The sequence below is a fragment of the Drosophila guanche genome, unplaced genomic scaffold (genome assembly GCF_900245975.1).
Source record: "Drosophila guanche unplaced genomic scaffold, DGUA_6, whole genome shotgun sequence".
In the NCBI taxonomy this organism is placed as follows: domain Eukaryota; kingdom Metazoa; phylum Arthropoda; class Insecta; order Diptera; family Drosophilidae; genus Drosophila; species Drosophila guanche.
The window spans coordinates 3,296,407-3,317,585 of record NW_022995753.1 but is presented as its reverse complement, the minus strand read 5'-3'; the positions used below and the strand labels follow the sequence as shown (position 1 = coordinate 3,317,585).

Here is a 21,179-nt window from a genome sequence, read left to right as displayed (position 1 = left end):
GTTCCTCTTTGTAGAGGACATCTGGACATCGCAACACTTGTGAGCATCTCTTTTGGCACTTTTTCTGTGACTCTGCTTACAGAGCATAATGAATGTGCTTACGAATTGGTTATTATATTTTTGGGGGCACACGACGTGGCGACGTGGACCCAAGGACTGGGCATAAGCTGCAAATGGAGCTGGAGCTAGAGCTGTAGCTAAAGAGGCGGGACACGGGACACGGGACACGAGACATGGCTTTGTTTGTTTGTTCTCTGTGGTGTTTGTTGGTTTGTGTTTGCTTTTGGCTGTTGCTCCTTTGCTGTTGCTGCCACTCGGATTCTTCTACACTTCTACACTCTAGCTGTTCCCTGTTGACCTGCAGGCAGCCAGGCAGGCAGCGAGCAAAATGCTTAACAAATATTTTATGACGTTCGAAGTTCAAACGCTTAAATGTGGCAACATTGTTCTGGCTCTCTGCTGCTTTTTGTAGCTGTTGCTTTTAGTTCTTTATGCATCCTTTGCCGACGGACGGAATGATGATTATGAGCGGAGTTTGAAGGTGCAGAATTGAGAAGAAAGCGAGTACCACGGTCACATTCCATTTGAATGTTCGTCTGACTAGCTGACTAGCTGTGATGCTGAGTCGGTCCACAGAATGCAACAACGAAACACACAGACCGCCAGGGTATCACAAGCTTCGAACACCGCAACTATATTTGCAGATTGCTGCTGTTGTTGCTGGCAAATTACCCGCATCACAGGAAGAAGCAAAAGCCGCGGCAACAGCAGCATCAGTATCAGGAATGGCGGATGGGGGAGAACCAGAAGAAACTATTTCGTAGAGCATATTTTTGGTCCTGCTGCTCCTTGCAGCCACCGTCGTCGCCTCTTCGTCGTCGTCGTTGGCAAACAAAACAAAGCAGCGGCGAGAAAAGGCTGTGCTGTCGAAGGAGGGAAAAAATTGTTTGAAATTCCTAACAAAGCATTTTAACAATTTGCTGACATTATAACGGCGACAAGTTGAGCGAAGTCAATAAACTGTTAACTGAAACTGAACAGCAACAAAAAATAGTATTTATGTACGATACATACATATACACGGAGCAGGGAAAAACAAAATGCGCCAAAGTGAAAAAAGTGCTGATAGTAATAGACTGGAAAGACGTGCATCAATAGAGCCTCAAATGCCCCATAACATTTCTCGGTCAGCAGAAGGGGCCGGAGAAGAGGTGGCAGGGAGGCTGGGCGGACGACCGTGTCATGGGAATTGACGAAAAAGTTTTTAACGAAAATTCCCGCAGCAACATCAGCAGCATCAGCAGCAGCAGCAGCAGCATCAATGTTTGGCAGCTGGCAGCATAAACGGCATGAAACTTCATTAAAGCGATAAAAATCAGAATTGAGTGGTGGCAACCCACTGGCACTGCCCACAAGCCACCTTAACGCAGCTCTAGTCCCAGTCGTGCAACGCTCTGGAATATGTAGAGTATACAGGCATGACTGGCAGACCTTTGCATATTTCTGTCAAAAATTATATTTGAAATGGAATAATAGTTGAATAAAAGTGTGAAGTAGTAGGAGATCAAACCAATCAAATGAGAATGAACTGATGTCATTGGCCACACAAACGCCTAGCTCAATGTCATATAACCGTTCGGGCAGAGCTTAGGGTAAAGCCAGGAGCAGCAGCAGCAGAACAAAAACAACAGCGCCATGGAAAAGGGACCGGCTGTCGGCGAAGCAGCTATGCCCTGCGCTCTGCAGTGAAAACAACCGCCGGAGATGGATATGAAGGTGGTGCACCACTCAACGAAGGAGCAACACGACTGTAACAGCAGACTGGGGGGATGCAGGATTCAGGATAAAGGATAAAGGATAAAGGCGGAACTGTATCATCAGGCACACAAAGTTATTAAAACTGCTCCGGCTTGTTTATGGAATAGTAGAATGGGATGCCAGAGAAGAACCAGCGACCAGCAGAATCCTTTTTGCCATGCAACAGATTCCAGAAACACACACACACACACACACCTGATTATGAGTGGAGACTGTGCCCAAAGTCATAGATTTATGACGAATTGAGTGCAGCATGTGCATTAATTATGAACAAAAAACCATATGATTTAATGGACAGATGCTGCAACGCTTACATACTGCAAAAGGCACATGTAAGAATGGGTCAAAGGTATATCTTTGTATATCTTGCGAAAAACGTGGCACTATTTCAATACTTTCCCCAAGGTTAATTTGTAGCGACTGTAAGATCTCATCTTTCGATGTGATATGCTCGACCATGACGCTGGTAGCGACCACAATGCGACCAGCCAGGCAGCAAAGGAGCAACAAAGGAAAGGCATAATTTCAGTCATATCAAAAATAGTTGCTTACCCCCTTTTCACGCAATATAAATATATGTATGTACATACATTTAACGTTTATAGGTCTGTGCAAACAAACGAAAAGGGGAAGGAGCAGAAGAGGAGAGGCTGGGAAAGGAAAGGAGCGGGATCCTAGGACCTAGCATAAAAGAAATCAACTATTTTGATTGAACGCACACACACATGAGTGCACAGGAGCTGAGCAGTGCACAGGATAACAAAGATTCATAATTACGATAAACAACGAATGGCAGTAGTCCCCACAGATGGGGGCCAGAGCAAAAATGTGGCAAAAATCCACAGCTCTAAAGATAAGCAAATGCTCGCCCTCGGTTGAGGTTTCCTTTTTGTTTGCCACCGCTTGCTGCTTGCTGCTTGCTGCTTTGTGATAAATCACAAGGGGATGCCTAGACCATCTTGAAGGCATTTTTCCCAGCAGCGAGAAAAGCAAGCAAAGAAAATTGAGATGGAGAGCGCCCCAGCTTTTGGCCACAATGAGTGTTTTTTTGTTCTTCTTGCTTTTAATTGATATCGTTCGTCCATGATTTTAATTGAACAGTGGCTGGCCATAAACCAGCTAAAATGATGGCGGGCGATGCCCCATTCCACGCAACGGAATCGCCAAGGAATTGCTTAAAAGTAGATAAAAGAGATTGCCAGGGAATGGAAATTTGCGGGCAAATTACAAGAATTTGGCAGGCAACAAATAACTTAGGGTTTTTTTTTTGGTCAGTCTGTTGACTGCTCGGCTGGTAAATTTATAAAGTCAAAAACCACTTTAACGTGAAGCAAACATTTCGAGATGGGTAGATGTTGATTCAGTCGAATCTTCGAATATTTTATTGGGAAATACTCGCATGTATCGTGACGAAAAATATACAAAAATTATCCAAAACGATGACAAGAACAAAATGTAATTTTGTACGCTAAGTCCAAAACGTATTGAGTTTAAACTAACACTAAATAAATTATAAACCCAAATAAGTATTCTGTTTTTCTGTACAAATATTCTGTTTAATACTGAGTGAAATATCTCCTTGGCTGCTGGGAACTGCATTCATCGCTTGGGGACGGACGTGTGTACGTGTCCCTCGCTGGTTGTTTACCAAGCAATTAATTGGATTATCTAGCGCTGTATTGTGCCACCACACAACAACAAAATAATTATAATTATTTTGATTTTTATTTTCATTTTCACTCGCATACACTCGCATGTAGAATCTACACGTACGAGTATATATGTATGTACCATATAAATATCTCTACGTACGAGCACTATATGCACTTGTACGAGTACGTGCGTGCTGCAGCCGGATAAAAAACTGAGGAGAGCAGAAATAATTAATTGAAAATTATTATCTTATGTGGATGATCGCATCGAAGGCCAATCAATCGATGCGCCGCGATGCGATGCGATGCGATGCGATGCGATATGCGATGGCAGTGCTGATGCATCTGCATTGCCATCTTGGCTGCCATTTTGAATTTGTGGCAGGATACGATATGGGGGCCTGCCACTTGTCAGCGGCATGGCATTTATGAGCCAATGCCGCCGCCCCCCTCCCCGCAGTGACATACCTACAGAATGACAATGCATTTTGTTGTTGTTGGACTGGACAGAGAGGGAAATTTTCGGGCTGGGCTGCCTTTCATCGCACGCTGTGCCTGCGCTTTTCATCTGCCTGAATATGTGTTAGTTTCTCTCTTTGTGTGTGCTCTGGTCAAATGTGTGTTTGACATTTTCGTTATGTTCGCAGGGGGTGGCAGAGGGTGGCAGAGGTCTATGGGGAATACGTGCACCATTTAATGCTACCAGCTGCTGGTGCTTTACCCGCCGCTGCTGCTGCTGCTGCCACACTTTTTGTGGCATAAACTGCTTTTGCTTTTGCATTTTGCATGAAATTTCTCAAAATTTTGCGCATTTGTTGAGGTTGTTGTTATAATTTAGTTGGGAAATTGCTGTCACACCCACACAATCATGCACACACGCACGCACACATACACGCACGCAATTAACCCACTAAGGTCCATCGAGCTTCCCATTCAAATCGAATCCTATTAAAATAAAAATGAGAATAACTTATTAGTTATACTTAAAACATTTAAAAACATTCCGGCAGCTGCACTTGCCGGGGCACTTCTCTCTGGGGTTAAGATTTTATGCAATTTCAATTTAATTTCTGTGCCAAAAAAAAAAATAAAAAATATTAAAACGGGGAAAATTAAAAACCGAAATTCATTCGCTCACGCGCTTTCGCTTAGCTTCAGTTTCAGCTTTCAGTCTTCAGTTTAGCTTTAGTTTTAGTTTTTTTGCTGCTGTCACCCACACAATCCAGCACCCAGACACCCTCCTGTCTAGGCCAATTCCATGGCCATTGCCAGGGCCAGCAGTTAGACGGGTGGTTTTTTGGGTGTTTTTTCAGAGTGTTGATAACATTTTAGGCCACTGCCCAGAGAGGGGGGAGGGAGTGAAAAATGTGGGGTGAATGGATTTCGAAAATGGGTTTTTGGCCTGGCTGCAAGTGTAATTTTAGCCAAAACGCGAATAGCGAATTGCGAATTGGATTGCGGCTTATAAGCACGTTTATAAATTACTGATTCGTCTATGAACTAGTCTGCTGCCCAGAGCCGTGACCACAGACACAGACACTGGCACAGACTCGTAGAGCCGTACCCGTAGCTGGAGCTGCGTCTGCTGCCGGTGCTGGAGCCGGGGTTTATGTCAGCAAATGAATAAATTAAATATTCCATCTCCATCATTGAAAATGCCTCCCCGTTCACGCTCATGTGTGCGTTGGTTTAATTAACTTTTTTCGCATTTGGCTTTAGCAGATTGTGAACTCCTAAAAATTGAATTTTCTCTTTTATAATTAATTTGTATTTAAAACCCATTTTCAGTATAAAAGAGAGGCAAACACTGGCAGCAAAAATAGGATGAACGATAGGATGATAAGTCCATGAAGAAACCTCCCACCGATACCCAAACCCCAAGCAGGGGCTTTGTCCGGCTTAGGCCCTGTCATTGTGACCCTAATACTGCAACTGACTTTTGCCATTCGGTTGATTATATTAATTAGACAAAACAAACCCTAAAAAATAGCTGCAACGAATTTAAATTTAATTGAAATTTGTAATTGGAAAAGAATTGGAAAGTTGCACAATTGTAAAGGGCTTTGGGGCAGGGGCAAATCTGCTCGTTCATTCAGTTTGAATGTAATAATTTGGGTGTTAGCTTGAGAACATAAAAGACTTGTGGCACACTCCGAGAAAAATATCCAAATATAATTAGCACATTCGATTCTGAGTGTAGGGATAGCTATTGCTTACGCACGCAACGATAAATCGCAAGATAATTATTTATTTGTATTTTTATCGAATGACAGTAGGGATTTGATCTGAAATACAAACTCTCAGAGAAGCAATATCTGGAGCATAATCTCTGACGAAATGAAAATCGAAACTTTCATTTTCACTTTTCCATTCCAATTTCCGTTTCACTTTTAATCCGTAGAGCCAACAATCATTTAAAGCTAATTAAAAAATGCATAATTGAAACAACAATTTTGAATTTAAATCAAAAATCCCTGCTGGTGAGGAGATGAGAGTGGAGGCAACCAAGTGGCTCTCCCTTTTTGAATGTGGCTTTCGTTGAACTTCTCGTTTATTGCAGATACAGATACATTTACGACTTTTATAGGGTCGCAGCAGGAAGCAGCAGCAGAGGTAGGACCGCAGTCAAAGGCATCCATCCGCAGTCCAATAACCGATTAATAAATATGCGCAAATGTTATTTTAATGCCTTCCCTCGCATCGAGAGAGAGAGAGAGAGAGAGAGAGAGCGAATGCCGCCAATCCACACACGTGAGTTATGACCTGGCTGGAAGCCTGTCGTTTTTGGGGCATGGGCCTTTTATGGCCATTGGAAGTTTGCAAAATTGGCCACAAATCGTGCGAAAATAGCAAACACTCGACCGGCTTTAGGTTTTTGTTTCGTATATTTTGTTGGTGCCGAAATATGAAGGCAGGAAAAATCAATTAATTTAAATTTTTATTGCCACATTAATTCGTTGCTTCACCTCAATTTTTGGTGTGCAAATGTGTTGGCTACAAAATGATTTATGTCCATGGATTTTGTGACTTTGCAAAGATGCTCTTAATGGATTCTCCAGCTGTATCTCTTTCTCTTTCTCTCTTTTTCCCTGTTTATCTGCTTTGTCTGGAGTGGGAGGTTTATAAGCAGATCTATAACCCGGTGAGTTTAGGTGCGAATTAGGTTTTCGGAAAAATATTTCATCGTTTATCATAGATATTATTCACAACAGATTTCTTTTCGTTGTTAATTTCATTAATTTTCATGAAGAAAGTGTTCTTAATTTTATAGAAGAAAGCAAATCGAATCACCCGCACATAGGAATTACATTAATAAAACAATAGATAAAACAATTACTTTTGTGCAAAATATAAAAAAAAAACTCAAAGGTGAATAGTGAAGAGACAATGCAGAGATGAAAAAAAAAACTACATAATATCTCTGCTTATTCTATCATGTAATTTATAATCTGTTCAAACTCGTATCGTACACCCAATTATCCCAACGATGGCCTAACTTTCGTAGACCATTCAATATTCGTTGCGATCCCATGGCAGTGCCTTGTTTATTTTCTTTTCGAGATGTTCCGCCTCATTTGGTTCATTTTTGGCATTAGCACTTGGCATTGTTGTTGGAGCGAGCGTTTTGAATGGCAATTAAGTGCTGGATGAAAAACATTCCGACTCACACCACACAAACACACATAAATACGTGTACGTCGCAGAGGGACAGCACTTGGGCAACTCAATTTGCACTTCATCTGTCTATTCTCTCAGTATCGTGTGTGTGTGTGTGTGTGTAAGTATATCAAAGTGGGTGTCTGCCATGTGTATGCTCTGTGTGTTGCTGGTAATTGCTAATTGATTTTGCCATGTGCATTAGTTGATACATTTATAATTATGCTTTTCAATTGTCGGCCATTTGAAGTGCTTGCAACTCGATGAGGCATGAATCTTAATGCCCCCAAAAAACATTTCAGCATTCCGGCACCGGCATTAAGTGATTATGGGGCCTGGGGGATGGGATTGTTTGTTACTTTAAGGCGGATGCTTGATTTCAATGGTGCCATGCAGAAAAACCACTCTAAACTTTATTAATTTTAATTAAAAACACTCGACTCATTTTGAGGGTTAAATGCTCTTCCACTTCTGTGTCTCTCGCTCTCGCTCTCGCTCGCGGTCTCTGTGTGTGTGTGTGTGTGTGTGTGTGTGCTCGTGTCTCGAACTTCCTTTTGGGTCTTCTTCGGGCCTCTTCGGCGCGCCGGCTGCTGCTGGTTTTTATAAGCCACAGAACACTCGACTGGCCAGCAGGCGGTGAGAGCAGTTAAAAACAAGAAAGCCATCAACAACAAAACTTACTCCTTTTTACAAAAACAACGCAGCAGCGATTCATAGAATGCTCTATCCATTGGGGTTCGACCAGAAAATCATCACAGAAATCTGCAGTAGAGTCCAAACTAAAAATGCTGAGACCTGCATTCAGGACAAAGTATTTGTTTATACAAATAAATAAAATATAAATAAAGAGAATTAATGCCGAATTTTATTCCGCATAAAAGTGTATCCCAGCGTCCACCATAAAACCCTTCAAAAAGTAGGTGAAAAATCTGAGCTAAACTTGTGTACGAAAGGCGTGAGACGTTTTGTGTATTTGCTGCGTCCAGAGGGTGGCCAGGCATTAACAGGGGGTTGGCAGTAGCAGCGGGGGGAAAGCGGGAAATTCGGGTGGAAGCACCACGAGTTTCTTGTTTATTGTTTTGACGGCGTGCGCGGCAGTTGGTCGCTTAAGGCCATAAAAAGCAAAGGTGCCACGACAATAAACAATAAAGGAGAGCCGGTGGTGGTCCCCAAGGTTCCGCGAAAACCCCGACAATTGTTTTATGCAAAAATGTACAGCTTAAAAAAGAAATTGTCTTTATTAATAAACGAAATAAAAAAAAATTGTATTATGGAATTATGAACCCTACGCACACTCTATGAACTATATGGATCGTGTATTCTTATTCCTAGACTATATGGATAATGCTGGGATCTCAGATTAGGTGGCTGTTGTCGTTGGGTCGACAGGTGCTGCACTGGAGGTCCTAGACATGCGCTTGAGCGGCCCCATGCAACTCAGCAGAACGGGCAGAAGGATCAGTCCGTGTGCGGCGCCAATCAGGACAATGCCCAGATACATGCGGAAGTAGAAGACTTGGAAGACCTGGGAGTTGGAGAAGCCCAGAACGACAATGCCGGCGAATTTGGTTAGCGTAATGCCCGACAGGACACTGCTGCCAGTGACATTCAGGGAGTGACGAGCGCGCTCCTGAGCCGTGCCTTCGGCCCGCTTGAACGACCTCACAATATGCGAGACAAACTCAACGCCGATGCCCACGCATACGACGAGATTTACCAGGGATATGGCATTCAGATTGATGCTCCAGGCCCACATCATGCCACCCATATTGATCAGGATGCAAATGACCATGAAGAGCACAATCAACGCGGACGTAATGTCCAGTCCAGTGATGATCAGCGTGACCACAAAAATGGCCACCAGAGACAGGCCCAGCGAGAAGAGGGCATCCTCCCAGATGGTCAGATACTGCTCGTAGAAAATGTAGAACACGCAGTAGGCAAAGATCTCGACATCCACTTGATTCTCGACAAACATATCATTGATCTCGCCCGCTATGCGCCGCACCTCTCGCAGCTGTGAATAGAACTCCTCTGAGGTCGTCGAGGTGGTCGAGTACTGCAGGAAGTACGTATCCTGCACGGAGGACATGCCCTCATCATCTATTGTATAGATGACGGCCTGCAAACAAATAAATGTATTTTGGATTTTCATACTGGTTTTTTACAGGGATCATAAGAAGTAAATGAACATACGTCCGCATAGGAAGCTCGACCGGCCTTGGCGCACTCCGCATCGGGTATATCGAAGAGGAAGTAGGGCAAATATTTGTTAAAAGTCTCGGGAGTGGGTCTCAGGCCATTCTCTGTGAATTCCCGCTCACAGGGCAGACAGTCATCGCTCTTTGAGTCTAGGAAGGAAAATTAAATATTACTCTGTGTAAATGAAGCATATTTGTGTGTGGATTACTTACTACTGAGACAGAAGCCATTCGTGGTTACGTTATACTTGCAGCAATCGATGATGGCCAGCCAGTTGATGTAGTCATCCAGCCAGGAGGTGGCGGGACGGGCCAGGCTTGTGATCTCCGGGTATCTTGATTGTGTGTAGAGCTGAACGGAGAGTGAGTCGTTGTTGCACTCGACGCCACCGCAAATGAGATTCTGCTGCAGTTGTTCCGAATAATTAAGGCCGGGCTTGAGCACCCAATACACGGGGGCACCCATGGAAAGGAGATCGACCATGTAGCGGAAGTACTTGACCACATGCGAGTCCTTGGGCATGGACATCTCCTGATCCAGGCCCTTCTCAATCGAGGGCACCACCATCAACGATAGGCACGTGATCACGGTAAAGATGAGCAACACGGTAACCTTGACGGGTCTAAAATAACAAAATCGGTTAAAGAAAATTGATAAAAATAAGAATTAAAACGTGAAACTTACTTTGACAGCAGGAAGGGGGAATAAAAGTTCTTGAACATCTTCTCCAGCACGCCTACATCTTGGGGCCCTTCCTCCTTGGGCTTCTTTTTGGTCTGCACACAGCACAACATATCCAGTCGACCGTCGAGAACCCGCCGTTCATCGATGGCCATCAGGGCCACAAATGCAGTGATCTGGAGGAGAAAATCGAGCAGGATGGCCGCCGCTGCGTACATGGCAAATGTCTTCACCGCCGGCATGTCGGAGAGCGCTCCAATGGCAAAGCAGGCAAATTCACTGCCAGCCGTCTGAAGGATCGAGGGACCCACCTGGCCGATGGCCTCGCCAATGGCCTCGTGGGTGGTCTCAAAGCGACTGTGATCCAATCGCTGGAACGTGTGCACCATAATAAAGATGTTGTCAACACCAACGGCCAGCACCAGGAAAGGTATCACTTCGATGGCCAGCATCGTGGTGGTCACGTTCATGTAGCCCCAGAAGCCCAGACTGCAGGTGACCGATGCCAGCACAATGACAATCCCGCCGATGGCCAGCATGATGCGAGACTCGAGCAGGAATCCCCGACAGCTGCGTATGCGACCCAAGGCGATGGCCACATAGATGAACATAACCACATAGCTGATGACCACAGTGCCCACCTCGCCCTCGGACAACTCCACAATGGCATCCTGAATGGATCTCTCCGCAGAGTAGGCAATGTCCAGGCGATCGCTCTTGTAGTCCCTGAGATAGTCCACGAATAGCTTCTCCCACTTCTTGTTGGGCTCCAGCTTGGATGCTTCATTCTGGTTCTTTCCCAGGAAGGTGATCACCAGTCCGGTGGCCATCATGTAGTCGGGATCGTCACCCACGGCAACCTTGGGCATGCCGCCAACAGCTACGCCAGGCTCAATGGGACCGCCATAGGTGCCAAAGCAATCCTCCAACATGGGTACTCTATAAACGAATTACAATTAACAAGGCTCAAACGTAATTGAATGATTTGAATGCTACGTTACAAGCCTTTGAATGAGTGGCTCGCTCGCACCATTTAAGCGAAATTTATATGTACATACCGCAGGCAGTCTTCCAGCTTGTTCAGATAGTTGATCGTATAGCCGTTGTTGTCCTCGTAGGTGGTATTGAATACTTCCATATCGTGCTGGAAGTAGCCGTAGATCGACTGTATCACACAGTCATCCACAGTGGCCGTTTGGCCAGCCAGCAGCACCGGGGCATAGCATATTTTGTCCATGCCCTCGCCCTCGTCCAGTCCCAGCTTCATAATAACCTCCTGCAGCTCGAAGACTTCCTTCAGGAAATTGTACTCGTAGGCAGGACCAAAGGTTAGCAGACCGCTGGCAGACTCATGGGTGAACTGGAAAGAGGATTCGGATTAGCATTTGCACGGATGAGTAGGTAACCTTATTTTGGGGCTCCACGTACATTGGACTGATTGATGGCCTTGATGAAGATCTGATTGGTGCGATAGAAAGGGCCAAAGTGCTGATCGAAGTAGTCCTTCTCGATGCGTGTTTGGCTCTGGTCGCTCGCCCACAGCTCCACGGGATCCGTGGTGATGCTCATGTACCTGATGCCATACGATATACCGGCAATGGCCCAGGAGCACAGGGCCAGCACCAGGACCGGATGTTTGGCACAAAAAGTGCCCCACGCACGAAATCCCACATAGAAGAATTCCCCAAAGAGAGTGGGCATGCAGATGCTTGGAGGAGCAGTGCGACCAAGAGAGCCCCAGCATATCACCACGGCGAGAATCAGGCCTAGGGTTAGGGAAACAATGAAGGTGACGCCGTAAAGGCCGGCTATTTGCCAGGGATCCTCCGGTCCTGTAGGTGCATCCGTCAACGGACACGACTCCTCGCAATCGATGCAGGCACAGGAATAGCTATCGTCGTACTTCTCGCCACACTCCAAGGGAAACAGCTCTAGGTACTGCTCCTGGGAACCCTCCTCGGCATCCTCGGACCATTCATATGTAATTTGGAAGGGTACATATTCACCGCTCACATCGCCCATGAACTCGTACCATCTGCGGTAGGTACAGGTCTTGGCATTATAGCCACCACAACCGAGATCCATAGCCGGACGACCTGTCTGGGTGTGCTGTATGCCAGCACAGCTATTGTAGACCTTTTGTACGGTCACATCCGATATTCTGTACCTTATGGACTCAACATACTCCACGTTATTTTCCAGAAACTGATTGTTGGCCGTGAGGAAGAGTGTGTGGTTCTTGGCACAGGTCATGGCGCACACGGTCTGTCCCATATTCTTGGTGCATGTGGGACACCTGGAGTACACTCCATCCGCCTGGGAAAGACCCGCATCCATGGTATAGATCTGATTTGCATCACAGCACAGCTTCAGCTCGTCCTGTCCACTCGCTCCTTTGTACTCCTTGTAGAGAACTGGACAGCGCCGGGCAAAGACGGCCTCGGCATCAGGATTGTTGAGGGCTCGGGCCGGGTTCGTGTCCGCCTTGTTCTGCCAGTGATTGCCAATCTGATGACTCTGGCCATACCAAATGCAGCCCAATTCCTGCCCCTCCTGTGCTTTGCATGGAAATGCCACGGCCAAGAGGCCACACATCAGCCACAAATATTTCACATTCATTATCACAGAAGAGCTTAAAAAAAAAATAAGGAAAACCGAAACACTTTATGTGGGGGAGCGCGTCAAACCTTTTCGTGCCGGCAGCACACTATTAACTAAACCAAACTGAAACACTTTGCTGCAGCCTATCAATAAGCTATCCATGAGTGGAGCAGAGTGCCGATAAGATTTCCCCTTTCGTTTGGGTGATTACCAGTGTGTGGGCTTATCTCCTGCGATAAGCTTCCGAATTCTGATGGGTTCTGTTTCTGCTAAACAGCACTAATGGCTAGGAAATTGCTTTATCATCGGGGGATAAGCTTTCGGCTAGAGCTCTGGACAGGGGCACATAGCGACAATGATCATGAAAACCCTGCGTATCAGATTGGTTTTTATTTTTGCTTTTTTTTTGTATGTATTATTTTATTGCTAAATATGTAATATTTGCTTTATTTAACTTTAATGTTCAATCACCAAAATTTGCGTAAAGATTACTTGAATTGTGGTTGTAAGAGTTGTAACATACACACATAATAAATAGTCTTAATGTACCTCCTGAAAAATATCTACGAGGATCGAGAATGTGCTGTTAATTGCCCAAAAGCGAAGTAAAACAAAATTTGTAAAACCCGAGATAAAACCTATTGATGAAGAAAGGATTTAAAAGCAACCAAGATATGTCCTTAATAACATATACCAACAGAAAGTTAACCATCAGTGATTACATCTAGGGTATGTCATTTCAATCTGAGTTCTCTAGTAATTTCCCCTTTGGTTTCACGGAAAACCTATGCCAGCCAATCAGAAGCACAGCCCAAAGTTTGATCAGTTTTGGCACTGAACTGGTATTTCTCAATGAATCATTCATCCGGCCAGCTAAACCATTGTCGGGACCCTAGGGGAAGGGAGATAGCAAGGAGGTTGACGGGCCCAAGAGCCAGATTAAGAATTAGTCGCCGACATTGCTGTGTGCTACCAACTGAGGGCTGCAATATAATTTTACGGCGCTGGAGGGTCTCGAGAGGTGCCGGCTTATCGCCGATCGCTCGAGTGTTGAACAGGTGTTCAACAGCCGCCCACAGCCAACAGAAATGAACAGAAAATAGCGATGGACAGCTGCCGTCCACCAGCCACAGTATGTGCCTCCCTCCGATAAGCCAAAGATATAGCTCAGGTGTCCGCACAGGTGGCCGAAGAACCCCGTCAAATCTGTGATAGCCTCAGCTGCAAAGAAAATTAGAGCCATCAGTGTTAATTTGCACTTTTTTCTGATGTTTGATGCACAGTTTTATGGTTCCCAATGCCAGCAAAATTATATAAAATCATCAAATATTCGTTAAATTCAATTATAATTACTAAGACAAGATGAGCTCCAGCTTCTGGCATTCAGAATAATAAACTTAACAGAAGAAATAAACTTAATATTTATTTAAATTACAATTATTAATAATTAAGAAAAAGTCGTTATGATATTGTTTAATTGATCAGGCTTTCTCGAAACGAAATGGCATACCATTATATTTATCTTAGTTAAAACGTGAAAAGAACTATAAAAAAAAAGAGAATAGGAGTTAAACTGAAATAAGTAACGTGTTATCTTTGGTAACTTAAATAATTTAATTCATGAATTTATTTGATTGATACTTTGTGTATTATTTATGTACTGAGAGGTGCCGATAAGATTTTCAAAATCTGATATTTCAAGCGGGAATACGAGAATGTAGCTTTAGGCAGCTATCTACAGCAAGTAAGTTCTTTACATTCTTGGGAATCAAATGGAAATTATGTTTGAGAGTCAAAAGAATCATATGAAATTAAAAGTATCCAAAATGCTTTTGATTTGGTTTATATAATATTCTTGTAGGCATTTACAATTATTACCTATAATAAATTTGGAACAAAATAACCGAAAAACAGAACATTTAGATGTTTGTATTAATTTTTGTTGTGTCCGAGTATCATCAATTTGTGTTGTATTGTAGATTGCGTGTGGCGGTATGCGCTATAAATGTATATTTGGCTGTTGCGCCTGTTGTCATGCGGGTGGAGAGGAGGTGGCATACTCCCTAACCGTGAGCTCCAGGTAGACCGGTTCGGTGAAGCCATTGCTTAGGACCTCCATATCGGCTTCGGAGATCCGCATGTATTTTTTGCTGCAGCTCATAAACTCCGCACTATTATGGGACTTGTGCAGGCCACGCACCGACATGATGTTGCTGCGGCTGATGTCGAGGCGGCTATTGAAGACGGTCATCAGCACATGCAAGGGCCGTGGCAGCTCCATGGTGACTGCCCACAAGGCGAATACATCTTCATCTTCGCTCGAGATCCTTTTCTCGTTCTCTTTGTTTGTATCGTTATCGCTCTCGTTTTCTTTGAAGCTAGCCAACTTGCTATTGACGGCACTCACTTTGTTGCGGCAAATCATCACGAGTATGGGCAGATGACCTTCAAAGCAGGCATAGGGCTCAGTCAGATTTGCATTGCGTACTGGCATTAGACGCTTTAACGGCAACGTGGAGTCATCGTCCTCGGTACCTCCATACACCAATATGGACATGCAAGTATTCACAGCCAGTCTAATGGACGTGGGATTGAAGACAATCAGCAGGCTGTCGCTCTCGAAGACCTCCCTGAGCTGCAGGCTGCGCAGCTTTTTGAGATGAGCGCTACAAAAGTGTGCCAGCAGTTCCGCATCGAGCAACGTCGGACATTTGACCAATCCCAGGGGGCAGCTGTGCCTGGCGTGCTTGACCTTAGTCGGGCTTATCGGACGAGCCAGAAGGGGCTCGAAGAGCGACTCGGCGGTGTTTTGCAGGGTTCGTATTTGTCGCAGTCTCAGCTGCAGATCCTCGGCTATCTCCTCCACGGAAAGCTTTGCGAATTTCTCAGCAAAGTATTTGGAACGCTCCATGGCATACTGAACATAGTCACCCTCAAATATAGGGCCGCCCGAGGTGTCTGCATCCAGCATGTCTATCGGGAGGAACTGCAACCGATTCGTTTGACTGTAGAGCCCGCCCCCCAACGGCGGTTGCCTTTTTCGTATCAGCTCAATTGAGCGCCACTGTTTGATGATGTCGGTCTGGGAGCTGAGCTTCATGGGCAAAAAGTAATCCGGCTTTGGAAGCGTTAGCTTATTGGGTGATTCCGCCTGATTATTCTGCAACTGTAAAGTCTTTCTACTTCCATCAGTAATTTTCTCATCGTCTGAGTACTCAACTCGCTCAACTTCTGAACTTTCGTTGATTATTTTCTGGGCAAGGTGAAGGACTTCTTGGCCAGCACTTGGCAGGGAGGCGATGCTTCTACGACATCTCATGCCAAAATCCTCAGCTGAATCATAGATCTCTTCGGACTGCTGATTCTCCCTTAAATTGTATTTGTTTTGCATTTCGCTTTCTCGGTGGGACGCCTGCATCACCTGGTGGATCACGGTTCTATCGCCGAACTTTAACTTTACCAAAACTGGCGGCTGCGATTCTAGACAACTTAACGGAAAATTCGAAGGATCTTCAATGGCTGTATGACATTCAGTGTTGACTGCATCCAAAGCATTTATCCCCTGTGACTCAACCGCTGTGTGATGCTCTGTCTGGCGGGAGCAACGGGACGGCAGTTGATGTTCGTAAGAAGTCTCTACTGGCGATAAATGAGACTGGTATCGGGGGGAATGTTGAGGTAGGGCTAAAAAATCCACTGGCCTCTCTTCAGACGATGCTGTGCGAGAGTCCCCTGAAGCCCTATAAGTTAAACGATGCTCCTTTGGGGATTTGGGTGGAAGCTTTGACTGATACGACATGAAAAGAGCTTCAACCATGAATGGCGATCGATGCTGGGGGCAGTTTTTCTGATGATTTATTGAAACATCCAGGTAAGCCATCCGAGGAGATGGTCGAGATGGTTGGGACACAATATTCTCCTGTATCTTCTGCTGTTCCTGGCTGTTTACCTTTGGTTGTGACCTTCGCCGGACTGGTTCCACCAACACTATTGCCGATTTTTTGGCAGTTTCCTGAGGTGACTCCGCCATGGTGCTATAACGAAATTGAACCATCGAAGTGCAAGAGTCCCTGGGCACCAATGGAGCACCAGAAGTCCGATCCACCTGATGGTGCAATATGACATCATCTGTCATTTCTGAAGTCCTATCACTTGAGTGAGAGCTATATGACGTGGAGGAACAGGAATCGGTCCAGCGTGAACGGGACGTCCTCCTGAACGTCTGTGATACTGAATTTGATTTTCGTTCATGTTGCGGAGAGCAGGAAACATCAGGCGCCCTTGGACGTCCCACATCTAATCTGCCATTCGATCTTCTTTGAGGCACATCCTGATCTTCCGAATGATTTAGTGAGGAGGAAAAGGATTGCGAATGGGAAATGATTGAGTTGATAGCCGAGCTCCCCCCAGAGTCTGATGATTGTGCCCCGATCATAGAAGCTTCTGAGGAGCAAATGGAGTAGGCCTTGGCCCGGGACCACACTTCAAAAAGTGGCTCGGAAAAGTTCCTGGCTGCTGCTTCATTTAATGATTCAGTTGGATATTTAGACAATGGTGTTGCAATATCCGTCTGCGAATTAAGATAGTTTGTGGAAATCTGCGATGATGGATATAGCACCAACTTAGGTGACTCAGCTGCATTATGCAAGTGCCCATGAGACCACAAGCCGTGCTGCTGCTCTTTCTCAGAGGATGCATTGCCCAAGTATGGATGCGGTGGTTCAGCCTTGAGTTTGGGCTGGAACTTATACGGAAGCATCGACCGAAATTCTGGCTCTGGCTGAGTCGTGGTTCCTGGGTCAAACTGATTCTGATCAGATATCGTGTGCTCCTCTATTTTGCTTTTTGGTCCGTGTAGACGCTGATAGCTCTGCGGAAATATTCGTTCACTACTCTCTGAAGAGCTCCGACATTGACTGTGTTGAAAACCGAAGCGCTGTCTCAGCTTGAAGCATTCGTTTCCATCCTGTGAATCAAGAATATCCTCACTGTGACTACTATCACAGTTGTGGGGGGCCTCCAGTCGGACATATATCGATTGTGGTAGCTTGCTTTCGAATTCGGCATAGTCGCCACCAAGAAAGGAATGAACATTGTCTGGCAGCCGCGACAGAAAGCTGCCACTTTGGTCCTCCGAGAGATCGTTCAATGATTGGTCAGCTATGAAACTTAGGCCTTCAGTGATGACGCGCTCAAATGACGTTCTTGGTAAGGGACTGTCTAATGTCTCTTCTTCTTGTGGAAAGCTTCGCTGGAGGCCTGAGACCGGCTTCTCACCTTCATCCTGCAGGTTTCTAAGCCATGGATCGTATCTTTTCAGGGACATCGCCTTCATGGAAGTCATCGGTGGGCCGACCTCTTCATTTGTTTGACCATTACGGGAAATATCAACCAAATCTGTATTCAAGTCGTTGCCATTGGTCCTTTGTTCATTATCTAATTTAACCGCATCCTCATCCAGGGATTTCACAAAATTTCGGAAACCATAGGATATGTCACTCAGAATGCCACTTGTGGCATGGGGGGAATGGGTCTCAGCTAAGAAGCGGGAGAGATATGTATGTATATTTTATTGTACGTAGAATAGTGCATGGAAATACGCATTATTGGATGGTTAACAGCTTAACAAGTGAAAGACTCTATCCATTGCAGATTGAATGGATTGATATGTACTTACAAATGTACATAGAAGGCTGAACAGCGGGCAGAAGGCCTAACATAGCCACATAACAGATAGGGTTACCGTTCCCTAACAGCTCACTGTTAACGCTTGGTGTTGAACGAGTCTCTAGCCAATACCATTTTAATACTCACCACCAGTTTCCTGTGTTTTCTGTTGTTTCCATGCCCAGAGGCGTTCCAAGTCATTGCTTAGTGACTCCTCATCATTGTCTAGTGCTTTTCTGTTTTCTTGCTTCTCTACAAGATTATGTTTTTCCTGCACTATTTCCTCTATCTGTATGTCAGTGTCGCTTTGAACAGAATAATTGTGACCCTGACCAGCGTACTTTGATTCATATTGCGTTTTCACCACATCTACTTCTTCCGGATAATAGAATTTTTTATCCATTTCTTATTAAAGAAAAAGTTTTCCAATTATTTCCGAAACTTATATTTAAAGGCAATCCAAAAAGCAATTTAATGACAAATGTGTTTGACTTTAAAGACGTTTTTAATGTATTATTGTTTGTTTCTTTCTGGAAAATTTTAAAAATATTTCTAGTTCCGTCTCACTTGAGGTTATAACAAATACTGACAAATATCACATACACAATTAGCAAAGCCTTTTGATTGAACTGTAGCTGTGATAAACCAGAAACAAGTAACAAGAAAATAGCAAGACAAGTAATACAAGGGGGATTAGGTTGGGGTTTTAATATTATTGCATTGCAAACATTTAATATATACAATTATTATATTTCGCTACCACCAGGAGCTGTAAGTAAGTTTAATTAAATAGCAAATAGTTGGAACCAAGCAAAATTGAGGCTGGGTGGATCTCTCTGCACAATGATCAACTCGCAGCCGCACCAAGAATCCGAATTACCGAATCCGTATCTAATCTAGCAGCATAGTGCCCCCTGCCGCAGCAGATCGTAGCCATTGAATGATTTTCCATGGGTTGAATGGAGAGAACGAACAGAATTTCGGGTGCGAAAGCTTTCTGTTAACAGACTGTTAAGCTTATGCTCTGGCACCCACTCGCTTTGGCTTTTACTCTCGCTCAGTCGCTTTCTCTCTCTCTCTCTCTTTGTGTCGGCTGCCTGCTCTCTGTTGCAGCTGCAGCTGCTGCAAGCTTTGGTTTTATTTATTTTTTATTTGCCAACCCAAAATGCTATTGAACTCTCACGCATTTGCACACCTACACACACATGCACACATACCAAAGACACATACACACAACCGCATACTTAGGGATACTCTCACGCCCACCAAAAAACACACGTGGAGACTGGATGGTAGTTGCATTTTTTGCGAAATAAAATATGTTTTCTATGATATGCAAAGAAAATTTATGGTATAGGGCTATACAAAAAAAAACGAACATAAATTAGTAGATGAAAAACAGAGGGAAAACGAAAGGAAAGCATAATAATCGGTGGAGTCGGCTTTAAAGCAACATTTACCGGCCGGACACGTGTCCTGAAAATCCCAGACCTACATCAACAAAACACCCGAAAGCCGAGAAACCGAAGAACCGAGAAACCGAGTTAGTTACCGAAAAAAAAACCTCGTTACCGAAGCTTACGCGGCATCGTTAATGCGCATCTGCAAAGCTCTCTTTTGTCCAGTCCCGTTCCCCGGAGTATCCCTAGCCTTACTAAAGCCGCATCAACTGCACCTCTCCCTGTACTCTGTACTCTGTACCGGGATCCCAGCACTCACTTCTTCCTGCACTTTTTCAAAGATATTCTCCAGAACATATGTGTACCCTGTGCTCTCTTACCCTCTTTGATTTCTAAGACTTACTTTCATATTTAGTCTATAACCATCATGAGCACTTATCTATATACACATATATTAAAAATATACACTTATACCCTGCATATACCTTTCCGTATGCCCCTCTTTTGCCATCATGTGCACGTGTTCCTCTGTAGAACTTCTCTATACCCTGGATATTTGAAAACTCTCATTGGAACTTCTGGATGGCTCACTACAGCACCTGTTTATACCCTCTAACCGATACACTCGACCCCACTTCTTCTTCTGCTTCATGGTTGCCTCAATCTGTGCTTGTTCCCGTTCTTTCGACGTTTTTTGTTTTTGTGTTTCCCACCGTCTCCCTGTCTCTCTCCCTCTTTCTCTCTCTCTCTGGCTTATTCTGGTCGTTCTTGTTGTTGGTGCTTTTTTTTAGGTTTTGTGTTCATTCCAGGCGCATTCTGGAAAATTGTGTCAAGCTGACGACACAATTTTCAAATCGCATGCCCGGAGTTGCAGTTTTTCCCTGCTGCAGAGAGCCCAAGAGAGAGTTGCATAGTTCTCTCTGTTTCTCTCCCTCTCTATCGCTCAAAGAGAGAGCCAAGCCGGATTGCGGCTGGCGGCTGGCTTCTTTTGCCGGCTCTTCTGCGGTGTGTTCATTGGTGTGTGTGAAGCATTGCACAAATAGTAACAACGGTAATGGTTAGGCCGCCCGCCGTCTAACGGTACAGTAGCCCAACAGGAAGTGGTGCATTAACACGCGCGCCGATTCTTCCTCTCAGAGCCGTGCCGTTTTAACCCACTAAAAACGTAACTTTTTCGGCGTAATAATAATAATAACAATAACGGACAGAGAGAGAGAGAGAGCGCGAGACATCAAGTGTGTGCATGTGTGTGATAGAAAGAGACAGATAAAGAGAGAGAAAGGTATATTCAATGCGGTATTCGATTGCATCACCTTAAACAGAAATAAAACAACAACTTTTCGAGAGCTGCTGCCTTAACCTTTCAACCGTCGACGTCAAAACTATGACGTCGTCGCTTGCAGCATGCCACACTGCAACCATCTTTCTCTCCATTTGTCTGTGCGAGAGTGTGTGTGTGTGTTTGCATCGAGTCCATACTTTTTTGTTGGTAAATTCACAA

At 44.7% G+C, this 21,179-nt stretch overlaps 2 protein-coding genes across 2 annotated transcripts; both read right to left on the bottom strand.

The window, feature by feature from the left end:
- Nucleotides 1-8,376: 8,376 nt before the first annotated feature.
- LOC117588511 (NPC intracellular cholesterol transporter 1 homolog 1b) lies at nucleotides 8,377-12,703 on the bottom strand. The gene is made up of 6 exons (XM_034279832.1): nucleotides 11,439-12,703; nucleotides 11,069-11,370; nucleotides 10,014-10,949; nucleotides 9,542-9,951; nucleotides 9,324-9,478; nucleotides 8,377-9,249 (listed from the first exon to the last, which is right to left on the bottom strand). The coding sequence occupies exons 1-6, from the start codon at nucleotides 12,627-12,629 to the stop codon at nucleotides 8,488-8,490; spliced, it is 3,756 nt and encodes a 1,251-aa protein (XP_034135723.1). The 5' UTR covers nucleotides 12,630-12,703; the 3' UTR covers nucleotides 8,377-8,487.
- A 1,805-nt stretch (nucleotides 12,704-14,508) lies between these two features.
- Nucleotides 14,509-18,742, bottom strand: LOC117588615. The gene is made up of 2 exons (XM_034280024.1): nucleotides 18,426-18,742; nucleotides 14,509-18,149 (listed from the first exon to the last, which is right to left on the bottom strand). Exons 1-2 carry the CDS (start codon nucleotides 18,679-18,681, stop codon nucleotides 14,644-14,646), a joined length of 3,762 nt encoding a protein of 1,253 aa, XP_034135915.1. The 5' UTR covers nucleotides 18,682-18,742; the 3' UTR covers nucleotides 14,509-14,643.
- Between the last annotated feature and the right edge of the window lie 2,437 nt (nucleotides 18,743-21,179).